General features: G+C 51.9%; 1 protein-coding gene across 3 annotated transcripts in view; it reads left to right on the plus strand.

Annotated features, from left to right (window-relative positions):
• The window catches only part of C18H16orf96 (chromosome 18 C16orf96 homolog), a 34,879-nt gene extending 14,937 nt beyond the window's left edge, over window positions 1-19,942 (plus strand). For 2 of the 3 annotated variants that reach the window (XM_072942599.1, XM_072942601.1), the window contains 9 exons: window positions 3,453-3,527; window positions 3,944-4,108; window positions 8,513-8,631; window positions 9,331-9,393; window positions 11,643-11,735; window positions 12,715-12,895; window positions 13,016-13,118; window positions 18,357-18,570; window positions 19,775-19,942. In XM_072942599.1, the coding sequence (XP_072798700.1) occupies window positions 3,453-3,527; window positions 3,944-4,108; window positions 8,513-8,631; window positions 9,331-9,393; window positions 11,643-11,735; window positions 12,715-12,895; window positions 13,016-13,118; window positions 18,357-18,570; window positions 19,775-19,790 (1,029 nt within the window). In that variant the 3' untranslated portion in view covers window positions 19,791-19,942. The remainder of the gene's footprint in view (window positions 1-3,452; window positions 3,528-3,943; window positions 4,109-8,512; window positions 8,632-9,330; window positions 9,394-11,642; window positions 11,736-12,714; window positions 12,896-13,015; window positions 13,119-18,356; window positions 18,571-19,774) is intronic. The other variant, XM_072942600.1, reaches the window with a different exon arrangement.
• Window positions 19,943-24,144: the final 4,202 nt, after the last annotated feature.

A 24,144-nucleotide genomic window follows, 5' to 3' on the forward strand; every position in this document is an offset into this window, starting at 1 on the left:
AGGTCGTTTCCCCTAAACCACACTTGCAGGGCCTTCCCAGAGCAGCAGAGTTCTGGTGATAAATGTGAGGACGGGTGCAGAGCGCCCACCAGGGGCTCACTCAACCAGACACTGTGCCCCGTGGGCTCGCTGAGCTGGCTGGATGACCCTGGCCTGACAGTCCACAGGACCAGTCCAGTCTGTGCCTTGTCCCAGGGGTGTCCCAGACCTTTGGAGAAAGGATTAAAGTCATTCCCAGTGGGAGGAGATGACCTTCCCCCCAGCATCTGAAGAGACAAAAATCCCAAACAGGTCCACCTGAGGTGGTTTCCACGGGGGGGCTTCTGATTCCAAGTCAGAGGGCTGTTGGTGGGATGCATTAGGATGCGGGCAGCAAAAGGGGAGGGCACAGCTCCCCCTCCCAAGATCGTTACACAGCATAATCAGGCTAGTGCGCACAGGGCAATTTGGACAGGAAAAGAGCTCATCAAAGGGGAACCAATTTCCGACCTAAGCAGGGGCAGCCCCTGGGCCACGTGTGGGCGCAGGATACACAGCTACAGGCTCAGACTTTTGTGAGTGCAGGATCAGGAACTGCTTCGTCTCCTGCCAACTCTGAGCCCTCATTTAGCTGCTGCTCTTCAGAGAGGCCGGGTTGCCGTGTCCTAGGGACCTATTGGTGTCCTTCCTGGACGGAGACTGGAGCCAGTTCGTTCACCACGTCTGATGTGTGTCCAGCACTATGTCCCACCCTACACAGAGGAGGAGGAGGTCAGAATCTGCCTCCAAGGAGCCGTCACTCGTTGAGAGAAACTCAAGAGGAGTTTGGCCAAACAGGCCAAATGGACCAAGTCGGCCTTTGTCCAGACTTCCTTCCTGCCCCTTGTGCCAGCAAGAACTGATTGTTTATAAAAGTGAGCCTTGGAAGGACCTGGAATGGGGCTTTGTATACAACACACTTCATTAAATAGTTCTTAAGTGAGTGTGGGCTGCCAGAGATCAGCAGCCCCTTGAAGTCCTCGCAGGACAGAAAGGAGGGAGGGCAGACATCTGGGCCCTGGTTCTGTCCCAGCCTTGGGGACTGTCACTGTTTTACCTGGATGCCTGGGAGAAAGTGTTCTGGGTGTAACAGGTGGTAGGAGAAATCCTCATGCACTCCCTGAGTCATTCAGCCAACGGCATGGAGCCTTCGCTCTGGGCTAGGCACCCTTCCGGGGCCTGGCGACACAGCGGTCGCCAAGACAGACACTGCCCAGGCCCTGTGTGTTTTTCGCGCTGGAGTGGTAGAATCTGTTTTTAACTGAAGTACAATTTATGCACAGTAAGACGTCCAGGCCTGAGGTATAAGAGCTCAATTCATTTTTGCCTCTTTATACACATGTCAGCACCACCCAGTCAAGATGGAAGCACTTCCCTCACCTCAGAGTGCTTCTCTTGGAGTGTTTCCCACTAAGAACCCAGCAGGAAGATGAGTGAGGACAGAACTCTCTTACTGGCTCAAATAACATGAGAACGTTGCCTTTTGCAAGTGGACAGGCATCTCTTATGAGCCAGAGACTGCACAACAAAGCCATTCTTGAAACAAACGGTTGTATCCAGGGCTCTGGCTTGGCGCAGGAGGGGACCGATACAATAGCTGATGAGTGTCGAATGCTGACTCTTTTAGGGAGATGCCGTGTCTAGTCCCCTCAGCATCTTCAGGAGGAGAGTGGTATGGATGCCATTTGAAAGAGGAGGAAACAGACTCAGGCAAAGTAACCAGCTGGCTGGGAGGCAGCTTGCTATTGTGGTTAGACAGGCCTGGGGTTGAAGCCCCATGCTGCCGCTTACTGGGTAGACCAGTTTCCTGAGGCTACTGTAACAGATGATCACAAACCGGGTGGCTGGAAATAAGAGACACATGCTCTGTCACAGTTCTGGAAGCTAAAAGCCCCAAATCAAGGTGCTGGCAGGGCCTTGCTCTGTCTGAAGGCTCTAAGGGAGGATCCTTCCAGCCTCTTCCAGCTTCTGGTGGCTCCTGGCGTTCCTTGGCTTGTGGACATATCACTCCAGTCTCTGCCTCTGTCGTCACATGGCCGCCTTCTCCATACGTGCATCTGTGTCTGCACATAGCCTCCTTATCCACGTGGCCAACCCTAATCCGCATTTTAACTAATTACATCTGCAAAAATCTATTTCCAAATAAGGCCATGTTCACAGTTTCTGGGTGGGTATGAATTTTGGGGGAGACTTAGTCAACTCCATACACGGGTAGCCCTGGCAGTGGAATTTGGAGAGTCCGGGCTAATCGCTCGTCTTTATTTCAGATTTTAACTAGAAAGAGCCAAGTGAGGGTCTAAGTATTAATGTTGACTCCAAAAGGTCAGGGCCCCCTGCAAATGTGGGGTTGGAGGAGGCAGCCTGATGCAAGGCCAAAGCAGGAGCTTCCTTCCATAACTCCACCACCCATCCTAGACCTAGGGACCCACCTGTGGGCAAGGTGGACGTGAAGGAACTTTGCATTAATTAGAATTAGGTTCAACTTTGGATAACATAAACCCCCCCAAATAACTGACTTGAACAGGGCATAAATGTATTCCTCCTTTACATTCAAGAGGCTCAGAGCTGGTATAGAACTCCATGGTATATGACTTCCAGTCACAAGGTCACCTCATGGCCCAAGATGGCTCTTGGTGGTCCGGTCATTAACTCTGCATTCCAGCCAGTGGTGAAGAGGACATCTACCCACTTTCATTTACACCTCAGTGGTCACACAAGCTATAAGGGACATTGGGAAATATAGTTACGATTCTGGGATGCCAGCTGCCAACTAAAAGTTGGAAGTTCTGTTTCTAGGGGTGAAAAGGAGACCAGCTATGAAGGGAAAAGTAGAAGACTGCTTCCAGCTTTGCAAGAAAAGTGACCCTACCTGCTGGGGACATGGTCTAGTGACTGTGAGCCTCTTCCCAAGCAGGTCAGCAGGGAGGGTCCAGTAAATGGAGAGAGGGCAGAATTAATGGAGGGAGTTGGTTCTTCATGGAGTCATGGGGATGGGAAATAAATAAGGGGTTTCCCTGACATGGGGCACAGCATGTGTGGCATAGAAGTCGCACTGATTGATGAATAGACTGTCGTTGTCACAGGGACTCCACCCCATTTCAGATCAGAAGAGATGCACTTGCCTTAAATGTCTAGGGACCCAAAGCATCCACACTGGTTTGTGCTTTCCTTCCTCAGGTCTTCCTTTCTTTCCTGTGTAGCAAAGCTCTATGATGGCATCTCCAAGGGGACAGCTTGTCTCAAGTCCCATGTTCCTTCCCTTCTGATCTGGGCACCTGGGGCCCTGGAGCCCAAGCCTCCCAATGCACCACCCAGCTGCTGCCCACTTGGCCCTGTTTTCCCTTCCTGGCACGCAGCAAGGGTGGATGTGGGAGGGAGATGCTATCCTCAGGGCTTCCGAGGACAGCTGACATGCCCTCTGCTTCTGTTCTCAGATTGTCCATTCTCAAATCAGAAACCTAGAAATGTACAAGGCAGACAAAAGTGTGATGGAGCAGGAGCTGAAAGAGGTGAGTGAGCAGAGATTCCTCTCCCCCCGCTTCCCCCCAAGCCCCAGCTCTCCCACGGAGGGAGACGGACTCATCCATCCAAGACAAAGCCAGGCAGACAGACTTGCAGAGTTTCCTTCCACTTTGTTGTATAGAAAGATTGGGAGAATTTCTCAAAAGTTGTCCCATCAATTCCTATTTTTAGTAATTCAGGATTAGTGACAATTTGTTATGTGAACTTAAAAACCATGCACCAACTTCTCCATCACAGGAAGAACTTGGCTTAGGTCTCACAGTTGTTTTGAGCCAACACAGACCCAAGGCTAGGTGTCCAGGGCCCCAAACTAGAAAAAATGACCAAAGTGATCTGATCTCCTGCAGCCTCCTGCTGTTCCCACCCCTGCCACCCTGCCTCCCTGAGTCCCATCTCTCTTTAGAAAGCTGACCGGAGTGCCCTGGCAAGCAAGGCAAGCCGGGCTGACCTGGACACAGTGGCAATGGAGCTGAATGAGATGATTCAGGGCATGCTGTTCAGGGTCGTGGCCAATGAGGATGACTGGAAGAAGGCTGTGGAAGAGCTGGGCAAGGACATACGCACCAAGGTGAGTACTCCTGTATTAGTTATCACTTGCTGCATAACAAACTATAAGAAAGATAGCCCCTTAAGACAGCAAATGTTCACAGTTTCTGAGGGTCAAGAATTGGGGAGTGGTTTAGCTGGGTGGCTCAGGATGTCCCATGAGGGAGCAATTAGGATGTCTTCCAGTCAGGGCTGCCATCATCTGAGGGCCTGACTGGGGCTGAAGGAGCCACATTCAAGATGGTGCCCTCACATGGCTGTGGGCAAGACTCCTCACTTCCTCATCACGTGGATGCCTCCTTAGGGCTGCTTGAGTGGCCTCGCACCATAGCAGTGAGTGGTCCCCTGAGAGCACATGGTCCAAGAAAGCAAGACAGAAGCTGCAACCCCTTCTTTGACTTAGCCACAAAGTCACACTCCATCATTTCTGTAATATCCTGTTGGTAACACAGGTCAGCCCTATTCACTATGAGAGGGGACCACCCAGCCACAAAGTCACACTCCATCATTTTTGTAATATCCTGTTGGTTACACAGGTCAGCCCTATTCACTGTGAGAGGGGACCACCCAGCCACAAAGTCACACTCCATCATTTTTGTAATATCCTGTTGGTTACACACCAGCCCTATTCAAGTGGAGGGCCTTGGAGGCCAACTACCATATTGCTCCACTCTGGGCAAGCAAAAGGGTGTGGTGGGGTGGAAGGGTGTCCTGCTGGTCATTCACGTGTTCATTCATCATTTACTGACCGCCTGTGAGGAGCCAGACCCTGGGGAAATATTGATAATCACATATTGAGTCACAGCCCCTCCCTGAATTTGTTGCATGCAATAGAGCACTAGAAACAGTCTGGCCAATCATATCAGTGTTGTGTGGTTCCTGCAGCCACATACAGGCTGGTATGAACAAGAGAGCTTGGATTTAGAATCAGGCAGGACCGGGTTTGAGTCCCAGCCCCTCCACAAGCAGCAGCACACCCTGTGTTATAGAACCTCACCAAGCCTTGGTTTTCTCATTTGTAAAATAAGGATTTATTCACTCTTCAAGCATGTATTGGGTACTTCCGATGCTTGTCACTTGAGGGTGTGACAATAAGAAAAACAGATAAGGGACACATTCATCACAAAATCACACACATCAAAGCAGAATTACAGCTGTAACTCAATTATCTACGGAACAACTGACCTTTTTTTTTTTCCTAATAATTCAACAGCAGGGTGGAAAAAAGTGGGACAGAGACTGTTCTAGATTAACCAAGTGTCAAGAGGCAAAATAACCAAAGGCAAACACACAATGCGACTTTCCTTGTCTCCTGGTTCAGGGGCTGCACTCTGCAAATGGGCTGGGAATTAGATCAAAGTCGGGAATGACTGTTCCTCATGTTAGATGTGATAACAGTGTTGCAGTTGCTAAAAATTGCTAAAATATTTGAGTGAAATGCCATGACTTCTGTAACTTAAAAAAAAAACACTCCATCAAGAAAATAAGGCAGATATAGCAATGTGTTAATAGTTATTAAATCTAGATAGTGGATATTTGGGGGTTCATGGTTCTAGTCTTTTCACTTCTCTATGTGTTTGAATTTTTTTCCCTAATTGGAGGCTTTTTGGTAGTTTTGGTTGGTTGTTGTTTTAAGTAATTCAATACTCATTGCTTTTCTTTTCTTTGTGTATTTTTAATTGTGGTAAAAATTCACACGATGTAAAATTAAGCATTAATCATTTTAAAGTAGTGGGGGAGGGTATATCTCAGTGGTGGAGCACATGCTTAGCATATACGAGGCCGTGGGTTCAATCCCCAGTACCGCCATTAAAAAAGAATTAAATAAATAAATAAAATCTATTTACTCCCCCCACCAAAAAAAGAAAAAAGAAAAAAATCATTTTAAAGTAACTAATTCCGTGGCATTTGGTACATTGACAGTGTTGTGCAAACACCACCTCTATCAAGTTCTGGAACATTTCCATCACCCACAAAAGGAAACTCCAGACCCATTAATCAGTCACTCCTCACTCCCCACTCCCCCAGCCCCTGGTAGCCACTAATCTACTCTCGTCCCTATAGATTTGCCTATTCTGGACATTGCACATGAACAGATCATACGCTGTGTGACGTTTTGTGTCTGGCTTGCGCTCAGCATCATGTTTTCAAGGTTCATCTTTGTTGTAGCATGAATCAGAACTTCATTTCTTTTTTACAGCTGAATAATATTCTGTCAAATGGATAGGCCACATTCTGTTTATTCATCCATCTGTTGGTGGACTCTTGGGTTGTTTCTAACTTTTGACGATTGTGAAGAGCGCTGCTTTGAACATTCATGTACAAGTTTTTATTTGAACACCTGTTTTCACTTCTTTTGGGTAGATACCCAAGAGGGGAATTGCTGGGTCATAGCTATGTTTAACGTTTTGTAGGAGTGATATATTGTGATGTCTGCAGTGAACTCTCAAATGGTTCAGGAAACAAACAAATACACACATACATATGCATAGATAAAGAAAACATGGCAAAATGTTAAAAAATCGGTGAATTTAAGTGGATATATAAGAGTTGTTTGGACTATTCTTGCAACCTTTCTGTAGGTTTAAAAGTTTTTGAAATAGAAAAAAAGGTTTTGAAATAGGTAATTGGGGGAAAGAATCTTTTTTAAAAAATTATTATTTTTTTAACACTTGCTGAGCCCTGCTCTATTTAATTTTTAAAAAGAAATTTTTGGAGGGGTGGAGGTAATTAGGTTTGTTTGTTTGTTTGTTTGTTTGTTTATTTTAATGGAGGCACTGGGGATTGAACCCAGGACCTCGTGTGTGCTAAGCACACTCTCTACCCCTGAGCTACACCCTCCCCCCAAATGGCTATTTTTCTAACCCTAGCATTGCTCCTATATTTGAAATCTGTAAAGAAGAGCTTTCCCTCATTAGCTTGAGCTGATCACCCTGAAGTCTGTTTCTTGCAGGAAAGACGGGAACAATGATGGGTTCTCTCCTTTAATTACCAGTTTCCAGGGTAAGGCATCGGTGCAGCCACTTCTAATACATGGCGGCAAATGAAATTTTCTATTTTTTTTTACTTTTTTTGTAGGTGTCACCATGAATCATGGGTTTTTATATATTCAGTTTGTTCAGTCAGTTAAGTTACTACTTTGTCACTCACATGGTCTCATTTTAGGCCTGAGAGCTGGCCCCTGAGCCCTTGGACATGACCCTTTGTCTTGAAAAGCTGTCCTGCTTTCTTAACTGACAAGATGTTCCAGGCTCATCTTCAACTAGTCCCTTCCTTGACCCGAATCAGCCATTTCTTTGTGGATTCTTGGTTCCTTCTGTGAGGAATGGTGGTTAGAGACCAAAATCTGGGCACTTTCAAAATTCAAAAGTCCCACCAAGGGAAACAGTCTGGCAGTTTCTCAAAAGTTAGGCATAGAGTCACCATATGGCCCAGCACTAGGTAAACACCCCAGGGACACGAAAGCAGCTCCCACAAAGCAAACGTTCACAGCAGCATTATTCATGGTGGCCCCAAAGTGGAAACTACCCAGATGTCCATCAACAGATGAATAAATAAACGAAACATGGCCTGTCTGTACAGTGGAATATCATTCAGCCATGAAAAGGAGTGAAGTACCAATACACACTACAACATGGATGAACCTTGAAAACCTGATGCTGGGAAAAAAAAAGATACAAAAGGATACAGATTGTGTGATTCCATTTATGTGGCGTGTCCAGAAGAGGCAAATCCATAGAGACAGAAAGTAGATTAGTGATTGCCCATACCTAAGGGTTTGGGAGGAAATGAAGGGTGACTTCTACTGGGTATGAAGCTTCTTTGGGAATAACGAAAATGTTCTAAAATTGATTGTGGTGATGGTTGCACAACTTGTGAATGTGCTAGAAGCCATTAATTGCTGGGAGAAGGTAATTAGGTGTATTTATTTATTTACCTAATTTTTTTTTAATAGAGGTACTGGGGACTGAACCCAGGACCTTGTGCATGCTAGGCATGCACTGTCACTGAGCTTTACCCTGCCCCCTTCTTGAATGTATACTTTACCCTCAATAAATATGTGTTGAATGTGTGAAGATCAGGCATCTTGGAACCATCAGGAAAATATTTCTCAGGCCTGTAGGCCTGCAGGCCTGCACTTAAGCAGTAGGGGTGGTTTATTTTTTGGAGGCAGTAACTGATGGTGTTTCCTTGCCTTGGCTTCTGGGACGCTCACTGTGCGGCTCCCCTACAGCAAGACAGGCATGAAGGGTATGAGCCTTAACCCAAGCGTTGTCTTTCTCCCTTTTCTCAACTCCCTCACTTTTCTTGATTAATCTTGTTACACTCTATGGAGCTTTGCAGGTTGCTGCAAGTCCTTTTCTGGAGTGAGGCAAGGTGTGAATTAACTGACTAATACTCTTTTCTTCCCTTTGGCCGTTTGCAGCTGGTTCACAGTGATTTGGATGATCTAAAGAAGGACATGGACGAGGTCTGGAAAGTAGTCAGGAAGCTGCTGATTGAAGGCCTCCGATTTGACCCCGACAGTGCTGCTGGCTTTAGGAAGTGAGCCCCTCCTGGGTAGGGGTGCAGCTCCCAGAGGCCGGGGAGTCCCTGTCTCCTGAGAGGAAATGACAGGGGTATCCCAGCGGATTCTGGAAGGAATGATTCCGGAACTGTGGACCCAGGGAAAGGGGGTGGGGCGGGGGATGGGGCTGAGAGCATCCAGGGAGTCAGAAGTGGGCAGCTCTGGCCTTGGCTGCAGAGGGGACTCCAGATGAGCATGTGCTCCAAGGCCCTTTGGCTACAAAAGAGGAAACTGAGGCTTAGAGAGGGAAGAGGCCATGTGAGGCCACACAGGGAGCCTGGGCAGATCTGGACCAGAGTGAGGCCTCCAGTCATTCAGACAGAGCCTCAGGCAGAGGGACTCAATGTTCCTGGGGGAGGCGGGGTCCTGTCCTCAGATCACCCTTCCTGCTCCCCCATGTCCACCCTGTTTTAAAGCCCTCCATTGTGTTTGGGGTGAGGAGATAAACTACACACACTTTTATCCCTCACTGCAGCCCCAGGCGGCTGCAGATGGGAGTCAGCAGGGGCCAGCAGAGCTGAGCTGAGCCAGGCTGGGCCAGTGGGAGTAGGATATGGCGGGAAGCCCCAGCCCTGAGGCCCAGATGGACCTGTAGCCTCCTCCAAACACTGCCTGGGGCAGGGCTGGCCCTTAGGGCCTGGCCGGTGTGGCAGCTGATGGACCTGGGTGTCTTCCAGGAAACTGTTTGAGCGGGTGAAATGCATCTCTTGCGATCGGCCTGTGGAAATGATGACTGGCCCGTAAGTTCCCCTAGGGGTCACCTGGGTCCACCCCTCCCATCTGGATTCCTCCCTCACCCTCTAAACCCTGCGGTGCCTGTGGGGTTCTGTATGCATCATGTCATTAGCTCCCCGCCCTGGGCAAGGTACTGGCATCTTTCTTCACCAGCCGTGTCGGGTACCTTCTGTGTCCAGGGATGGAGTTGGCTCCAAGAGGAAAAAGATGGAAGGAAACAGGAAAAGCTGAACTTGGCGGGGCTTCCTTACACATATTTTTATGGTTTAATACTTCTGTTTATTTATTGAGGTGAAATTCATGTAACATAAAATCAACCGTCTTAAAGTGAACAATCCAGTGCGATTTAGTGCACATTCACCTCTAATTCCAAACTGTTTTCATCTCCCCAGAGGAAACCCCAGACCCATCAGCACTCACTCTTATTCCCCTCCTCCGGCCCCTGACGACCACCAGTCTATTCTCTGTCTCCGTGGATTGGCCCACTCTGGACGTTTCATATGAATGGAACCATACACTATATCGCTTTCGTGTCTGGCGTCTTTCACTGACCATCACATTTTCAAGGTTCATTCATGTTGTCCCGTGTGTCAGCGCTTCATTTCCTTTTATGGCTGAATAATTTTCCATTCTGTGGACCGGCCACATTGTGTTGATCCATTTACACGTTAAGGGACATTTGGGTTGTTTCCCCCTTTAAGTTTTTGTGAACAGTGCTGCTGGGAACCTGTGTGGACCTGTATTTGTTTGAACCCGTGTTTTCAGTTCTTTTGAGCATAAACCTTAGTATGCAAGTGCTGAGTCATATGGTAACTCTATGGTTAGCTTTTTGAGGAACCACCAAACACTCCAATGGTGGTTTAAGAGCCACGACCTTGCAGCACGCGCGGCCTCTGCATGGCTGGCCTGTTCCTGGTGGCCGGTGAAGCTCACCACCCCACACCCGTCCATGTGCATGGAGAGGCTTGGGAGCTATGTCCAGAATTCTTCTTTTAAACCACAGATATCTGGTTGTATCATTATTTATAATATTTTTTAAAAAAGAAGAAGAAAGGAAACGATCTGAAGTGGTTAATGAGTCACAGTACATTCACATCAGCCAGTAGGGTGAGTTGTAGAGGCCCACCTCACACAGACCCTCTGAGATGTGGAAATGTTCCGTAGCTGCACTGTCCAGTGCAGTAGCCGCTGGCGAGTGCTTGAAAGATGGCCAATGTGGCTGAGAAACTAAATGTTTAATTTTACTTTAATTTAGTTCATTTAAATAATTTAAATGAGGCCCGTGGCTGCCACATTGGATGGCACAGTCATGGAAGAATATTGAATGACCTAGAAGAATGTTTGCAATCACTTAAAGGAGAAAACCCAACTGGGATGTGTGTTATGATCCTACTTTTGTTAAAAAAAATAAACATGGAAAAATGCTGGAAGGACACATATCAAATTACTTGTCACGTGGTTACAGTGCTTTCCTCGTTTTTTTGTGCTTTTCTATACTTTCTAAAATGCTGACAATCAATACGCATTACTCTACATTTTTATTGTGGCTTAACATACATACAGCAAAGTACACAAACATTTATTATACAACCTGGCGAGTTTTCACATGTGTACACACCTTGGGAACCACCACTCCGATCAAGATGTAGAACAGCTCCAGCTCCTCCAAAGCCTGATGTTTTACTTTATCTTTGTTTTTATTTTATCTTTTTAATAATTTTTAAGGGGAGGAGGTAATTAGGTTTGTTTATGTATTTATTTAAAAATTTTTTTAATGGAGGTACTGGGTATTGAACCCCCGGACTTCAGGCATGCTAAGCGTGCACTCTACCACTGAGCTATACTCTCCCACTATTTTTATTTTTTGTATTGAGGTAAAATGCGTGTAATATAAATTAAGCGTTTTAAAGTGAACAGTTCAGTGGCATTAGTACCTTTACAGTACTGTGCAGCCACTCTCTCAATCTAATGCCAGGACCTTTCCGTCCGCCCAGAAGGACACCCCATGCCCGTCGGCAGTCCTCCCTGTCCCCCTCCCTCCGGCCCCTAGCAGTCTCCAATCTGCATCCTGTTTCTAGGATTCATCTGTTCTGATTTTTATTTTTATAGTCAGAACAGTTGTTCTTTATGACTTACAAAAAGGCATAGCGGGCTCTGTGCCATGGACCTTTCTGGAGGGAAGGCTGTGATTGAGGGTGGGCTTCCTGGAGGAGGTGGCCGCGCAGGCCACCCAATTAACTCTTGTCCTCCACAGGCATCTCATCACCATCCGCAATGCCCACCTGCTGTCGCGACGGCAGCCAGCCAGTGCCAACAGCCACGAGTACCTGCAGCAGCAACAGATGAGGTGAGCGGGGGGGGGGTCCGCCCCTCAGAGGTCACCCAGGAACCCAGGCACCGGCAGAGACATAAACTCCAGCCCCCAGATGACTGTCCCAGGGCACTGCCCGCCATCTGCAAGGGAGATGTCCAGGTGGTGGAGCCGCAGGCGGGCTCATGAAATGACCATGGGGAGAGGAACGGACACTTTTATCGGGCGTCCATAATGGGCCAGGAACTGTTAGGGGAGGGTCTCTCACTTAAATCCCACACCCCCTTGTGAGCTATGGTTGGTAGGCCTGCTTCCTGCTTCTCGCTGGGAAAAGTGAGTCACAACCCTTGAGGCTTGCTGTGGCCAGGCAGGCTAAACGCTTTGACAGACTTGACCTCGCTGAATCCTTATACCTTCCCTTAGAGGTCATTCTACTATCACCCCATTTCACAGTTGAACAAACTAAGGCTCAGAGAACTTCAGCAGCCTGCCCCAGGTCACAGCTAGTAAGTGGCAGAGCTGGGCCCTAAGCCTGTGGGTAGCTGGGCCCTAAGCCTGCGGGTTTCCACCGTGCCAGGCTGGCTCCCTGGGCCCCAGCTCCACCCCATCCTACTGACGTCCCGGGGCTTCATGGGTGCTTCCTGCACCCAGGCCTGAGGGTGCGTCTGGCCAGGTGAGGGAGTGATGCTGAGCAGCAGCCACAGCCACACGGAGGGGAGAGATGTGGGGTCTGTGCCTGACGCCCCCACCTTCCCTTGCCTGGCTCCTTGAGATGAGGCCAGACCAGGGCTTCATTTCTGGGGGAACACAGGTCTCAGTTCTTTGCCTCTGCCCCCATGGTGCCTGTCTGTATCCACCCACCAGGCCCCAGGCCTGCCTGGCTGCATCACCCAAACTCAAGCTGGAAGAAATTCCAGTCTTCTCTTGCTAATGGTCAGGCCCTCGGACCCTACCTGAGGCTCCTCTGGGGTGGAGGGATCTCCCGGTGGCTGCTGACGCCCCTGCCCGGCCCCAGGGAGCAGCAGCAGCTGCAGAAGCTCCAGAATGTGGGAGCCCAGGAGGAGTGCCTGGGCTCGCTGGGCTCTCAGCAGGACTGGGGTGATGGCCCTGGAAACGACACCAACCTCAAGTTCAAGTCGTGTGAACTGTCGACACTCTACCCCTACGGGGACCCCGAGCTGCTGGACTATGACACTGTGAGTCAGGCCGCAGCCCCTGGTGGCAGGCGACCCCGGGGGAGGCCGGGCCCTGCCTGCCTCTGTGTACCGGAGAGACTGGAGGACGCTCCCTGACCTGGGGCCTGGGCCGTCCAACAGGCCGAGGTAGACATCCTGGGAGTGGACGGCATCCTGTACAAGGGCCGAATGAGCAACAAGGACAAGATATGGCCGGTGGCTGGCATGGAGAAGGAGCTGGCAGGTGAGGGGTGTCAGGCCTGCCCGGGTGTCCTGCTTTTGCTGGGCAGCCTGAGGCCCATTGCAATGCAGATGAGACCCAGAGATGGCAACGTCCCTGACTAGGGGGGAGTCCTCACACAGCCACATGCAAAAATGGGATTCTACTGTATGCCAGATGCTGCATCAGAACAGCATGTGGAAAAGGATGCTGGGGAGGGGTGCCAGTCGGCCTCCCCAAAGAAGGAATACTGGGCAGTGGTGGGAGAGTTGTGACAAGGTATGCTGGTCCAAGAAGGAGGCCCTGGACTGCTCTCCTGAGGCCTCTGAGGAGGGGATAAGCTTAGCTAGATGAGGGGGTCAGGTGGGAGGAGAGCGGTCCAGGTGGTGGGAATAGCAGTGCAAAGGCCCTGTGGTGGGTGGAAGGCAGTCACAGGAACTCAGGAAGGTAAGTCTACCTGGAGTGGGAAGATTAGGCTGGGCTGGGCGTGATGAGGAAGAGACATGGACAGACCCTGGTGGCCTGTGTCCTAACTGTCATGGGTGGAGGAGGGTTGGGCTGGGGGACACATTGGAATCAGTCGCTCTGCTTGCTGCAGTGTTGCAGCCCCCACTCTAGTTCTCTTCTACTGGGGATGCAAGGACTCAGCTCCAGCACTGGGTCAGCAGCACCAAAAGGGGTACTTTCTCTGCCTGCCCCTTTGAGATTTTCCCCCTTTGGGAAGAGGGGTTCCGCACACTGTGCTAATGGGGCTGGTCCAGGAGCCCCAAGGTGGCCAGAGGGTTAACTTCTGCCTGTAGTATCCTTCCTCACCCCGCTTTGCCCCCATTAACTTGAGAATATAAGACACATAAGAAAAGGAAAGGTGACTCTCGCTGAGGGTGCTGGACAAAGAAGTCAGTGCCCTGCTTTAGTGTCCTGGGGCTGCAACAAATGACCACGAACCAGGCAGCTTAAGACAAAAGAAATGAGTTCAGGAGGCCAGAATCCAAAATCAGTGTGTTGACAGGGCTGTCCTCCCTCCAAAGGCCCTGGGAGGATCCTTCCTGCCTCTTCCAGCTTCTGGGGCTCCAGGCATCCCTGGGCTTGTGGCCCTATCACTCCAGTCTCTGCCTTCGCCCTGGATCTCCTCGTCTTCTGTCTCTTATTGGGTTTAGGGCCCAGCTTAACCCAGATGCCCTCATCTCAAGATCTTTCACTTAATCTCATCTGCAAAAACCTTTCTTTAAATAAGGTCACATTCACAGGTTCCAGGGGTACATGTCTTTTGGGGGCTGCCATTCAACCCACTCCCTGGTCTAGGAGGGGAGGACACCATATCGAACACTGTGTTCTTCCCTAGGGCACAGATGTGGCCCTGGGCATGTTAACAGCTCCTCCTGGATGAGGCTTGGCTGCTTCAGGACCCTGGTCTCCGATGCTGTCAGGAGGGACTCAGGCTGGGCTCTGGGGTCACCAGGCAGGATAACAGTGGTGGCTAATATTTAATGAGCCCGACCTCCTGCCAGTCCCTGCTCTGCTTCCTTTCACCCTGAAACAGCTGACGAGGCATTGCACGGATGAGCAGGTGAGAGCCGCTTGCTGGGAACACACCCTCAGCGGAGGGGCTGGGATGTTCTACACACCTGACCCTCATCTCCAGTCATCCATCAGACGTTGCCCCTCTCCACCCATCTCCCCCAGGGCTGTCTTCACCAGCATTCAATGAATGGCCTAAAACCCGCTCTGACCAGTCCCCTCCCAGCCTGGAACCCATCAAGATGAGTGTGCTATGGCGCTGTAACAGAGTACCACAAACAGTAGTTTAAAACAACCCAAATTTATCTTAATTCTGGAGGTCAGAAACCCAAAATGAGTCTTACAGGGCCAAAACTGAGGTATCTGCAGGGCTAGTTCCTTCCAAGGCTCAAGGGGAGACTCCGATTCCTGGCCGGTTCCTTCCAGAGGGCTCCCGCATTCCTTAGCTTGCAGCCCCATCTCCTTCTGCCATCTTCTAAGTCATCACTCTGACCTCAGCTTCCGTCCTTATGTCTCCTTCTCTGACTCTGACCCTCTGGCCTCCACTCCTGAGGACCTTGATTATATTGGGCCCACCCAGAGAATCCAGGATCACTTCCCTATCTCGAGATCCTTAACTTGATCACGTCTCCAAAGTCCCCTCTGCCGTGTCAGGTGACATACTTACAGGTTCTGGGGATTAGGACAGGGACATCTTGGGGGGCACTGTCCCCCAAGTCTAGACTCCTTGGCTGATCTTCAGGCCCCTTGCCACCCACCTCCGGCCTCATCTGCTCCCTCCACCCTCACACAACTGCTCTCTCTCAACGATCCAGGCTCTTCCCCACCGTGGGGCCTCTTGCACGTGCTGTGAGCTCCACCTGGAAGCCCTAGAGAATGCTTCTCATCTGCCAGGGCTCCAGTGCCCCCTCCCGTTAGGAGCCTCCCAGCTCCCTGTCTTCTGGCTCCTGCAGAGGCGGGAGAGCCATGGAGGAGGTGCTGGAAGGAGCAGGTGTTGGGGTCAGGTGGTGGGTTCGGGTTTGGGCCTGTGTAGTCCACGGCGTCTGTGGGCCTTGGAGAAGAGTGCTGGCTCAGAGTTGGGTTCCCAGGCCTTGCTGGTTCTCGATTTTGAACCTGTATCCCAGGCCCACATTCCTCACCTTGAAGGGAAGGAATGTGACAGTCTCATCAGTCAGCTGGTTAGCAGGTGCTACCCCTCTGTGGAGGGGTCCAGGTGCCAACCAGCAGTCAGAGCGGGCGCCAGGGAGTGACTCTCAACTGGCCATTTGCTCTTACACCAAACCCACAAAGCACACGGGAGGCAGTTCTTAGCCCAGGTTCAAGGGATGTGACCCAAGCTGTATGGATCCCAAAGGCTAATGGGGAATCAGGGTGGTCAGCTGGGCGCTCCAGGGTGCAGACTATGAGACAGAGTTAGAGATACAAGAGGTCTGGGATGGGGAGGCACTAACAAAGAGGAGGAAAGACGTGGGGCCAGGCAGAGAGCCCCTCAGACCGTGTGCAGACCTGACAAGGTCCAGGCCAGCCTAGTGGGGCGCTTCTAAGCGAACACTGCCCAGCAGACGGCCAGGACCTGTGCTCCCCTACTGGCCAGAAGTGCTAACAGCCCCGGAGGGGCCAACAGCTGGAAGTGGTCAGCTTCCTGTGCTCCTTAAAGCTGAACGGTCAGCTCCTTCTTAAAGGGAGAGCCGAGCGGCACCTCCTGCTGCCACACGGTCCTGGTCACTCAACTGGTCACTCCTGAGCCCTCCTTGGTGCCGGGTGTGTTTTTGATGCCACTGGGGAGACCTGGTGAGGTCAAAATAGAGTTACTACCCCCTTAGAGTTTTGACTCCATGAAGGATGTTCAGATGTAAATGAATAAGTAAGTTCAGCGAGTGAATGAGATGAAACATGGAAATGGGGGAGAGAATAATAGGGTGGAGGGGTGACCCTGTGGAGCAGCTGATCTGAAGGACTCTCTGAAAAGGGACATCATGAGGAGACAGCCAGGGAAGGACACAGCCATCCAAGCAGAAGGAACAGTCAGGGTCCTGCGTGGGAAGGAGCTCTGTGCCCCTGAAACATGTCCAGACCCCTGTGCCCTTCTCTGCCGCCTGGGAGTCCCTCCCCTCTCCTCCTCCTCCTCCCAGCATGTTCCCAACTCATGCATTGGCCTTTGGTCTGCATGGCCAGTCATGGTGATTCTTGGCTGGACTGGGAGAAGGGGACGCCTTGGATTCAAAAGTAAAGGATGGAAACAGACCCCAAAGGCCACATAAGGTGACCCCTCCTGTAATGTGTCCAGAACAGGCAAATTGCCAGAGACAGAAAGCAGATCAGTGGTTGCCAGGGGCTCTGGGGAGGGGAGAATGGGGGGTGACTGCCTCCTGGGTATGGGTTTCTTTTTGGGGTGATGAAATGTTCTGGAACCAGGTGGAGATGGTGGTGGCACAACCTGGTGAATGAACTTAACGCCACTGATTGCTCACTCTGCCTGGTTAATTTTATGTGAATTTTAGCTCAACAACAACAAAAAATGTGCACACACAAAAGCTGAAGGGCAGGAAGGTGAGGGTGGGGGTATTCCGGGAGTCTGGCCGTGGCGGGAATATTTAAAGAACCGCCAGACCCGCCAGGCCAGCATTTCTCTTGTAACTTTGTCTCTTTCCTCCCTGACCTGGAGTTACCTTCAAAAAGCCTCTTCCTAATATCTCAGCCTCCAGAAGCCTTACACTCAAGAAAGTGGGGAGTGAGAAAGGGTCTTCCATGCACAACTGGGTGGGGGTTGGGTGTGTGAAGAGACAGTGTAGGGGCAGCAGTGCGGGGGTCCCACCAGAGCGAAAGGGCTTTTGAAGGGGCCAGAGAACAGGACGTGGGCCTCCAGGGTGAGGCTGAATTCTGGCAGAGCCCACCCCCACCCCCGTCTCTTCCCCTTTCTTTTTCACTAAGCTGTGAAGGTTCTGCATCCCCCGGCTCGAAACCCATATGAAGGTGTGCACCCAAGTGCCTTATTCGGCTCCATCTACCCCCATGAGTATCTGCCTCCCACCTCCCTGGCCCAGCTGGGATTCTGGCAGGGTCTCTGGTGCCCCTAGTCCCAGCCTGGGGCTCTCCTGCCCCACCTCATCCATCTCTCACCTTCTCTGCCTGTACCTGGGCCAGTGAAGTTCCCTTGAGTGGCCCCCACCCAGCACCCAGCACCCTGGCCAGGGCCTCCAGCAGTCCTGGGCTCCAGCTTCCCCTTCAGCCAGGCTTCCTGGCCCAGGCACCATCCCAAGCATCCAGGTGTCCAGCCGGCTGCAAGGGTTGGATAAGGGAGGGCTCGTGAGCTGGGTTGGAAGTGACTGAGCTCATGGCTTCCCGGGTTCACATGACCGTGTACCCAGCATCTTTGAGCGCTCTACAGTGTACACTTCCTCCTTCCACATCTCACCCAGTCCTATCTCGCCCAGGTGAGGTGGGCACAGCTAGCTCCTTTTAAAGTGGGGAAGCTGAGGCCCAGCCACCTTGAACTGGGGAATCCCAGATCCTGGACTCCATGGCCTGTGTCCCCTCAGGTGCTCTGCTCTCCTTTAGAGTCCACCTCTGGTTTCATTTATCTTGGGCTGACGCCCCCTCCTCTAGGAAGTGTAGGGTGCCTGGGACTGGGTGAGCTGAGGTAGAGTCTTGGGGTGTCTCTCCTTGGTGGGGATGACCCCATCAGGCCAGCCTCTCTCCAGAATGTTCTTGGGACACATTCTGGGTCTCTCCTGCCCCTCCCAGCTTTGCCTCCCCATGCCAGCATGGGATCAGCCGCTTCAGGCCCCCATTCGATGATGCCAGCTCCGCCACCGTCTCTGCCACCCCTGCCACTGCTGCCACCGCCGATGCCGTCCCTGCAGGATCCCCAGCCGGCCTCAGGGCCTGCCAGGCACCTGAGGCCACTGCGCCTCGAGTTCCGAGCCAGCACGCAGTCCGCCAAGGAGCCCACCAACCGGTGAGCCCTGGGCTTGTGCCCCGACAGCGCCTGCGTCTCCTCCCCGCCCCTCCCACCCCTGCCTCCGGCGGAGACCACGCCCTGAGCCTGGCCTGGGGAAGGACTTAAGGGAGGGGTCTCCATAAGGAACTCTTTTTGACCCAGTGGCTGTTTTCACCTGCATATAAATACACACAACACAACCCTTCTCATGCTGTTTCATGGGGGGAACACAGCTTTTGAAACTGAATTCTCTATTAAACCCATTTAATTCCTTGACCAATTTTTAACACAACACAGTTAAAGTGGTTTTAAAAACACTTTCCCTTTTATTTTGCTGAAATGATTTCATCAGAACCCGTTCCAATTACAGCTAATGCTGCTGTCCATTTTCTTTGGGGACCATTATTTCTACCAGGACCAGCATTCTCATGGGAACCAAATTTTACTGCGTGCATGCTTTTTTGTGTTGATTGTTCCCACCAGTAATTACCGTTATGAATTGGATATTTAAAGAATCTGATTGTTTGTATTTACTTCTGTTTAATCCATGAGGCGCTTGGAGCAACAGCCTAGAATCCTCCAGGACTGCTCTGTCCCTGTGAGGACTGGGGCCCTGCACCCTGTTTGGCGTCTCTCTGGTCCTTTGGTTCCCTTGCTAACTGAGCACGAGCTTGGTGGAACAAAGGGCAAAGCAGGAGGTCAAAGCGTGCTGATTTGGCAGTTCAGTGGCCGGCCTCGGAGCGCAGAGTGCAACCCTCACACCTGCCTCTCCGGTCCTGCACCCTGGCGTGGTTTCTGCCCCCAGGATGGTTTATTTGTCCCTCCTCTACCCTCTCACCTTCTCTCTTTGTCTCTTTCCATCCCCTAGCTTGTCTAGTCGCGCCCTCTACCCCTTGTGTACTCCTGACATTTCTATCACATGCCACAAAGACTAAAAAAATTTTCCCTCTGTGTGGTTTTGGGGCATAGGCACCCCCCAACATCCACTACAGGCCACTGGGACAGTGGAGCGAGTCAGGGAGTGGAGTGGGACTGAGCTGCCCCAGGGGTCCCCCTGGAGGAGCCAGGGTGCTGGCATGAAGGAGCCCTTGGGCCTGGCAGTCAAAGGAGTCCTGGACACTGTGTGCCTGCCCCTTCCCGATTGTCCCCCAGTCTTCCCACCCCGCCCCAGCTCCTCACCTGCGACCCCTCCTGGACCTGACTTCTCTTTTCTTTCTCTAAGGACTGTGTCCAAATGAGGTCAAGCTCTTCCTAACCCAGGTGACCCAGGTGACCTAAATGTCCATGCCACCTTGGGGGACACTGGCCAGTGCAGCCTGGCCCCACCCCCATATCACAGATGAGTATCTTTGTCAATTTCTCCCCAGAATAAAATCTTTCACTTTTCTGATTGTGGATAAAGGTGATTTGGCCCTGTGCTCTCTGCAAGGGGTGGCCTTGCCTGCCCCACATGGGTGGGTGAACCTGCTGGCCCGTCTTCGGGCCATCACCCCAGGGTCAGTCTCCCAGAGCTCACCACGGCTGAGTCTCAGCAGAGATCCATAGCCTCCCTTCCTCCACCACACATCCCACAGTAACAGAGTGCCCCATGCTGCCCTGGTCCTGTGTGGTGGGCAGGTCAGGGGCCCAAAGGACAATGGTGTGACTTGCCCAGGGTCATACAGTGACTCCTCAGCTCTCTGGCCACCTGCCCAGGAGGCCCTAACTTCTTCGGTGCTGTACACAGCTATGAACAGTCCGACTTCCATCCCCTCTCCCATGGCAGAGAAGGGAGGTGCGGCTGGGTTCGGAGAGACAGAGATGGAGGCTTCTGGGGAGGCACCTTGTGCCAGGTATGGTCAGGCTTGTCTCCTGCAGCCCTGATCCTTGTGGAACTAACAGGCACCCAGGCCCCACTCTCTCAGCCCCTCATAGCTGCCTTTCCAGCCCATTTCTCAGATTTACCAATGAAATCAGTGCTGGAGTGGGTTCCTGCAGCCCAGGGAGGGAGTGAGGCCCACGTAGGTCACTGTGCAACCATTTGCAAACTGACAGGCCTCCTGGGTGCTCTAGAAGGTGGGGAACTGCAGACCCAACTGTAGCCAGCCAGGCACAGGCCCGAACATGGCAGTTCTGTCCCCCGTGGGGGTGGTGGGGAAGCCAGCCTTTGGCCTGGTCCCAGGTGGGAGCTGCAGGCAGAATCCTTGCCAAGGACGTGGCAGAACACCCCCTCCCCTATTCCAGCCCCAGGGGGTGGGACCCACAGGCCTGGGCAGCTGGGAGGGAGGCACTGCTCCTACTCCTAGGGCTGCTGCTTCAGGAGAGTGGCCCACCCACCCCATCCCAGCAGGGGAAGGTGCTTGGGGAACAGACAGACCAGGGACGGGGTCTGTAGAGTTGGACCCAGTGCCCCCACACCCCTAAAAGAGCTGTGTTCTTTTAAGGCTCATTTGAAATACATATATTGCCAAATATAAGCTGTGATTAAGCAACTAGAGACGTTTCCAAATGCAGGAATTGGAAATAGCCTTGCCTCAAAAGGTCTCCTTTTGGCCAACCCAGGCGGCCTCCCCGACAAGGACACCAGGAGGTAACTGGAGTCAAAGCCCTGGTCTGTCCTCAGATGAGTCCTGCTATGAAAAGCCCCTCAGAGACCTCCAGGGCCACAGCAGCCCCGCCTGCCGCCGGTTGGGGGCCAGTCTCGGGAACAGTGTGGTTTTCTGCAGCCGGCCACAGTGTGTTCTCAGAGACCCTGGGGACTTTCAGCAGCCCCGGGAGCATGCACCTTCGTCCAAGGGAATCTTACAGAACAAGCCCTTCTCTCTAAAACTCTGAAGAAGCCCTGCCTGTCTGCAAAAAGCATTTTAGAGCCTCCATTCACCCTCTACGTACCTCCTCCACCCCATGGAACAGGGCATTTACTTCCGCAGCTGCTCCTGGTGAAAAGCAAATCCCCTTCAGAGATTCCAGCAGACTCTGGGACAGGGGTTGGACATGCACATGTCCGTGGTGGCCAGCGGAGTGGCTGGCCAGCCAAGGCCAGATCGGGCTGTGTCCCCACCATGGTGGTCAGTTTCAACCAGTTGTGCCCTTAAAGGAAATTGGGCCAGCTATTACAAATTTCCAAGATGAGCCGAGAAAGGCTTTTCATGTAAACTCTCCTGATTTTAAAGTGCTGGTGGACAAATCAAAAAGATGTAACACCATGCAAGCCCAACAGCACACATGAGGGGCCTGTAGGTTTGCAAACCCCTGTGATAGCCATGCTCTGATCATTTAACAGCAGACCTGAAGGGCCACTGTCACCCAGGGAGGCCAGACCTAGGTTCCCACATGCCACCCTGTGCCCTTTTCAGAAATAACACATGCAGAGCTCCAATCACACTCTTCCCATCAAATTCATGGATGCAAATGGTGTTCTTTAGGGTGGAATTTTGGAAACACAGTCATCTGGAGTTCGAATCTGGCAGTCAGGTCTGGGGTGACAAAGCCTGGAGAGGGTGGACTTTGAGGTGATAAGGCTGGTTTTCTCTGTGTGCTGCTCAGGCAGCTCCCAGGAGGTGCCCGAGAGGAAGGACAGCCGAGGACGACTATAAATGTGAGTCTGTTCCGTTCGTGCATCAGTATCTTTGCTTTTCAGCCAGTTTCCACCTGAACATGTAGATGGTTACTGACTCCTTCAGTTTTGCTTCTGAGCTTCCAAGCTTGGGGAAGTTGAGGAAGTTCCAGGTTCTCAGCGTCACATTCAAGTTCTGGGGCACATGGCATCCACGTGAGCCCCGCTCTGGCTCCCCTCGTCTTCCCACGTGCTCTTGAAGCCTTTTGCTGGCCCAAGAGATGCTCAGCCTTGCCCGCTGCCCCCTCCTACTCCGGTTCCCACTGCACCTGGGGCACTAACTAAAAATCAAGGCTCCCGGGCCCTCCTCAGAACAGTTGCCTCAGGCACCCAGGGGTCCCTTATGCTCTGCAGGCTTGGGGGGCATGAGCCTATTGGCTCCCAGTTGCTGTGAGGGGCTTGTGTTGGGCGACTCCATCAGAATCACCTAGGAGCTATTTTAATTTTAATAACAGCTACGACCTAAGTGACACGCTATACAGTTTACCCTTTTAAAGTGTATGATTGACTGTTTTTCAGTATATTCACAAGTCGATCACCAGTATGCTGGGGAATGTTTAAGGTGATACTGTCAGGGCCTCTCCCCAGAGAGCCTGATGCCTTGGGGCCCGGAAGCTCCCAGGACACTCTGCTGTGCAGCCAGCCACGGGAGCCACGGGACAGAGCAGGGGATGGGGGAGATGCTCTCCACTGGGGCGGCCTTGACCCCCGGTCACATTTCGCTACGTCTACAGACATTTTTGGTTGTCACAACTGGGGGATGCTACTGGCACCTAGTCGCAGGAAGGGGCCAGGAACACCGGTCAATATCCCAGTTTCCAGGGTGCATGAGGGGCTGGAAAATGTTCCAGCCCCAGGTGTCCAGTGTCCATGTTAGGAAAGTTGGATTTACAGGAACCTCGAGACCCTTCCAGCTTTAATGAGACACATGGCAACTCCAGGCCCAGCCCACAGTGGCCCCCAGAAACAACTGAGCACTGAGCTAACAGTTACAAGCAGATTCTGATTCAGTGATCTGGGCTGGGGCCTCAAGCCCTGCATCTCTAACAAGCAAGCTCCCAGGTGATGCCACTTTGCTACTCAAAGTCTGGGGACCACACTTTGAGTAGCATGGGTGTGGTTCACTTACAGGTCACCTAGGGCTTGCCTGGGGAGGAGCCTCCAGCTTGCAAATTCGAGATGGTGCACCATCTTGTGTGGTCCTGATGTGAATGGCCACCTCAGTAACCTGCCCACCAGAGAGCTCAGGTACATTCATCCCCACATGGCAGACACCCAGAAACAACTGCTTCTGCAAAGCATTCGACTACACTCAGAGAGGGGTGTGGCAGCTTCCTGAGAATTTTCTTCCATCCAAAAGGATGGAGTAGCTGAATGAAGATTCAGGAGACCCAGGAGCACCTCGCTCTTCTCCTCCTGCCCTCAGGCCTCTCCCCACAGGCACCTAGGCAGAGCCAAGCCCCCTCCAGTCTCCGAGAGGTCATAAGAAAGGTGGGTTTCAAGCTCAGGATACACTTCCAGGACATAAGCAACAGCTCAAGCTGGGGGCACCACAGTCAAGACTTCAGCGGCAACTGGGGGACAAACGTAGTCCACAGAGCCTGTCCAGGCTCAGACAGGTGGAGGTGAAGCTGGGCGGTGACATGGCAACCCTAGGGAGCAAAAGCCAGACTGTCGATGGCAACTGTGGAGACTTCAGTCAAGCAGGGAAACTTCCAAGATGGAACTCTTCAACCCTGGTGCCATCCAGAGGGCCGAGTGCCTGGAAGCTCTCCTAGATTAGGGAGCGAGGTCTGCCCAAGAGGAGGTACAAGGCCGAGTTGGAGAACTGCTGCAGAGGCCCACGCCTCTTCCTTCGCCAAGGATGCCCTCCACAGGTACAGGAAGCCCAGGGCAGTGTAGGGTGTCCCTGGCTTCTCCCTGGGGGGGCAAGAGCAGGTTCCTGCTCCAGCCCAGCTCAGGAGCAGCCAGGTATCCACTGTCTATTGCCCTGGGTG

This window comes from Vicugna pacos, chromosome 18 (genome assembly GCF_048564905.1).
Source record: "Vicugna pacos chromosome 18, VicPac4, whole genome shotgun sequence".
In the NCBI taxonomy this organism is placed as follows: domain Eukaryota; kingdom Metazoa; phylum Chordata; class Mammalia; order Artiodactyla; family Camelidae; genus Vicugna; species Vicugna pacos.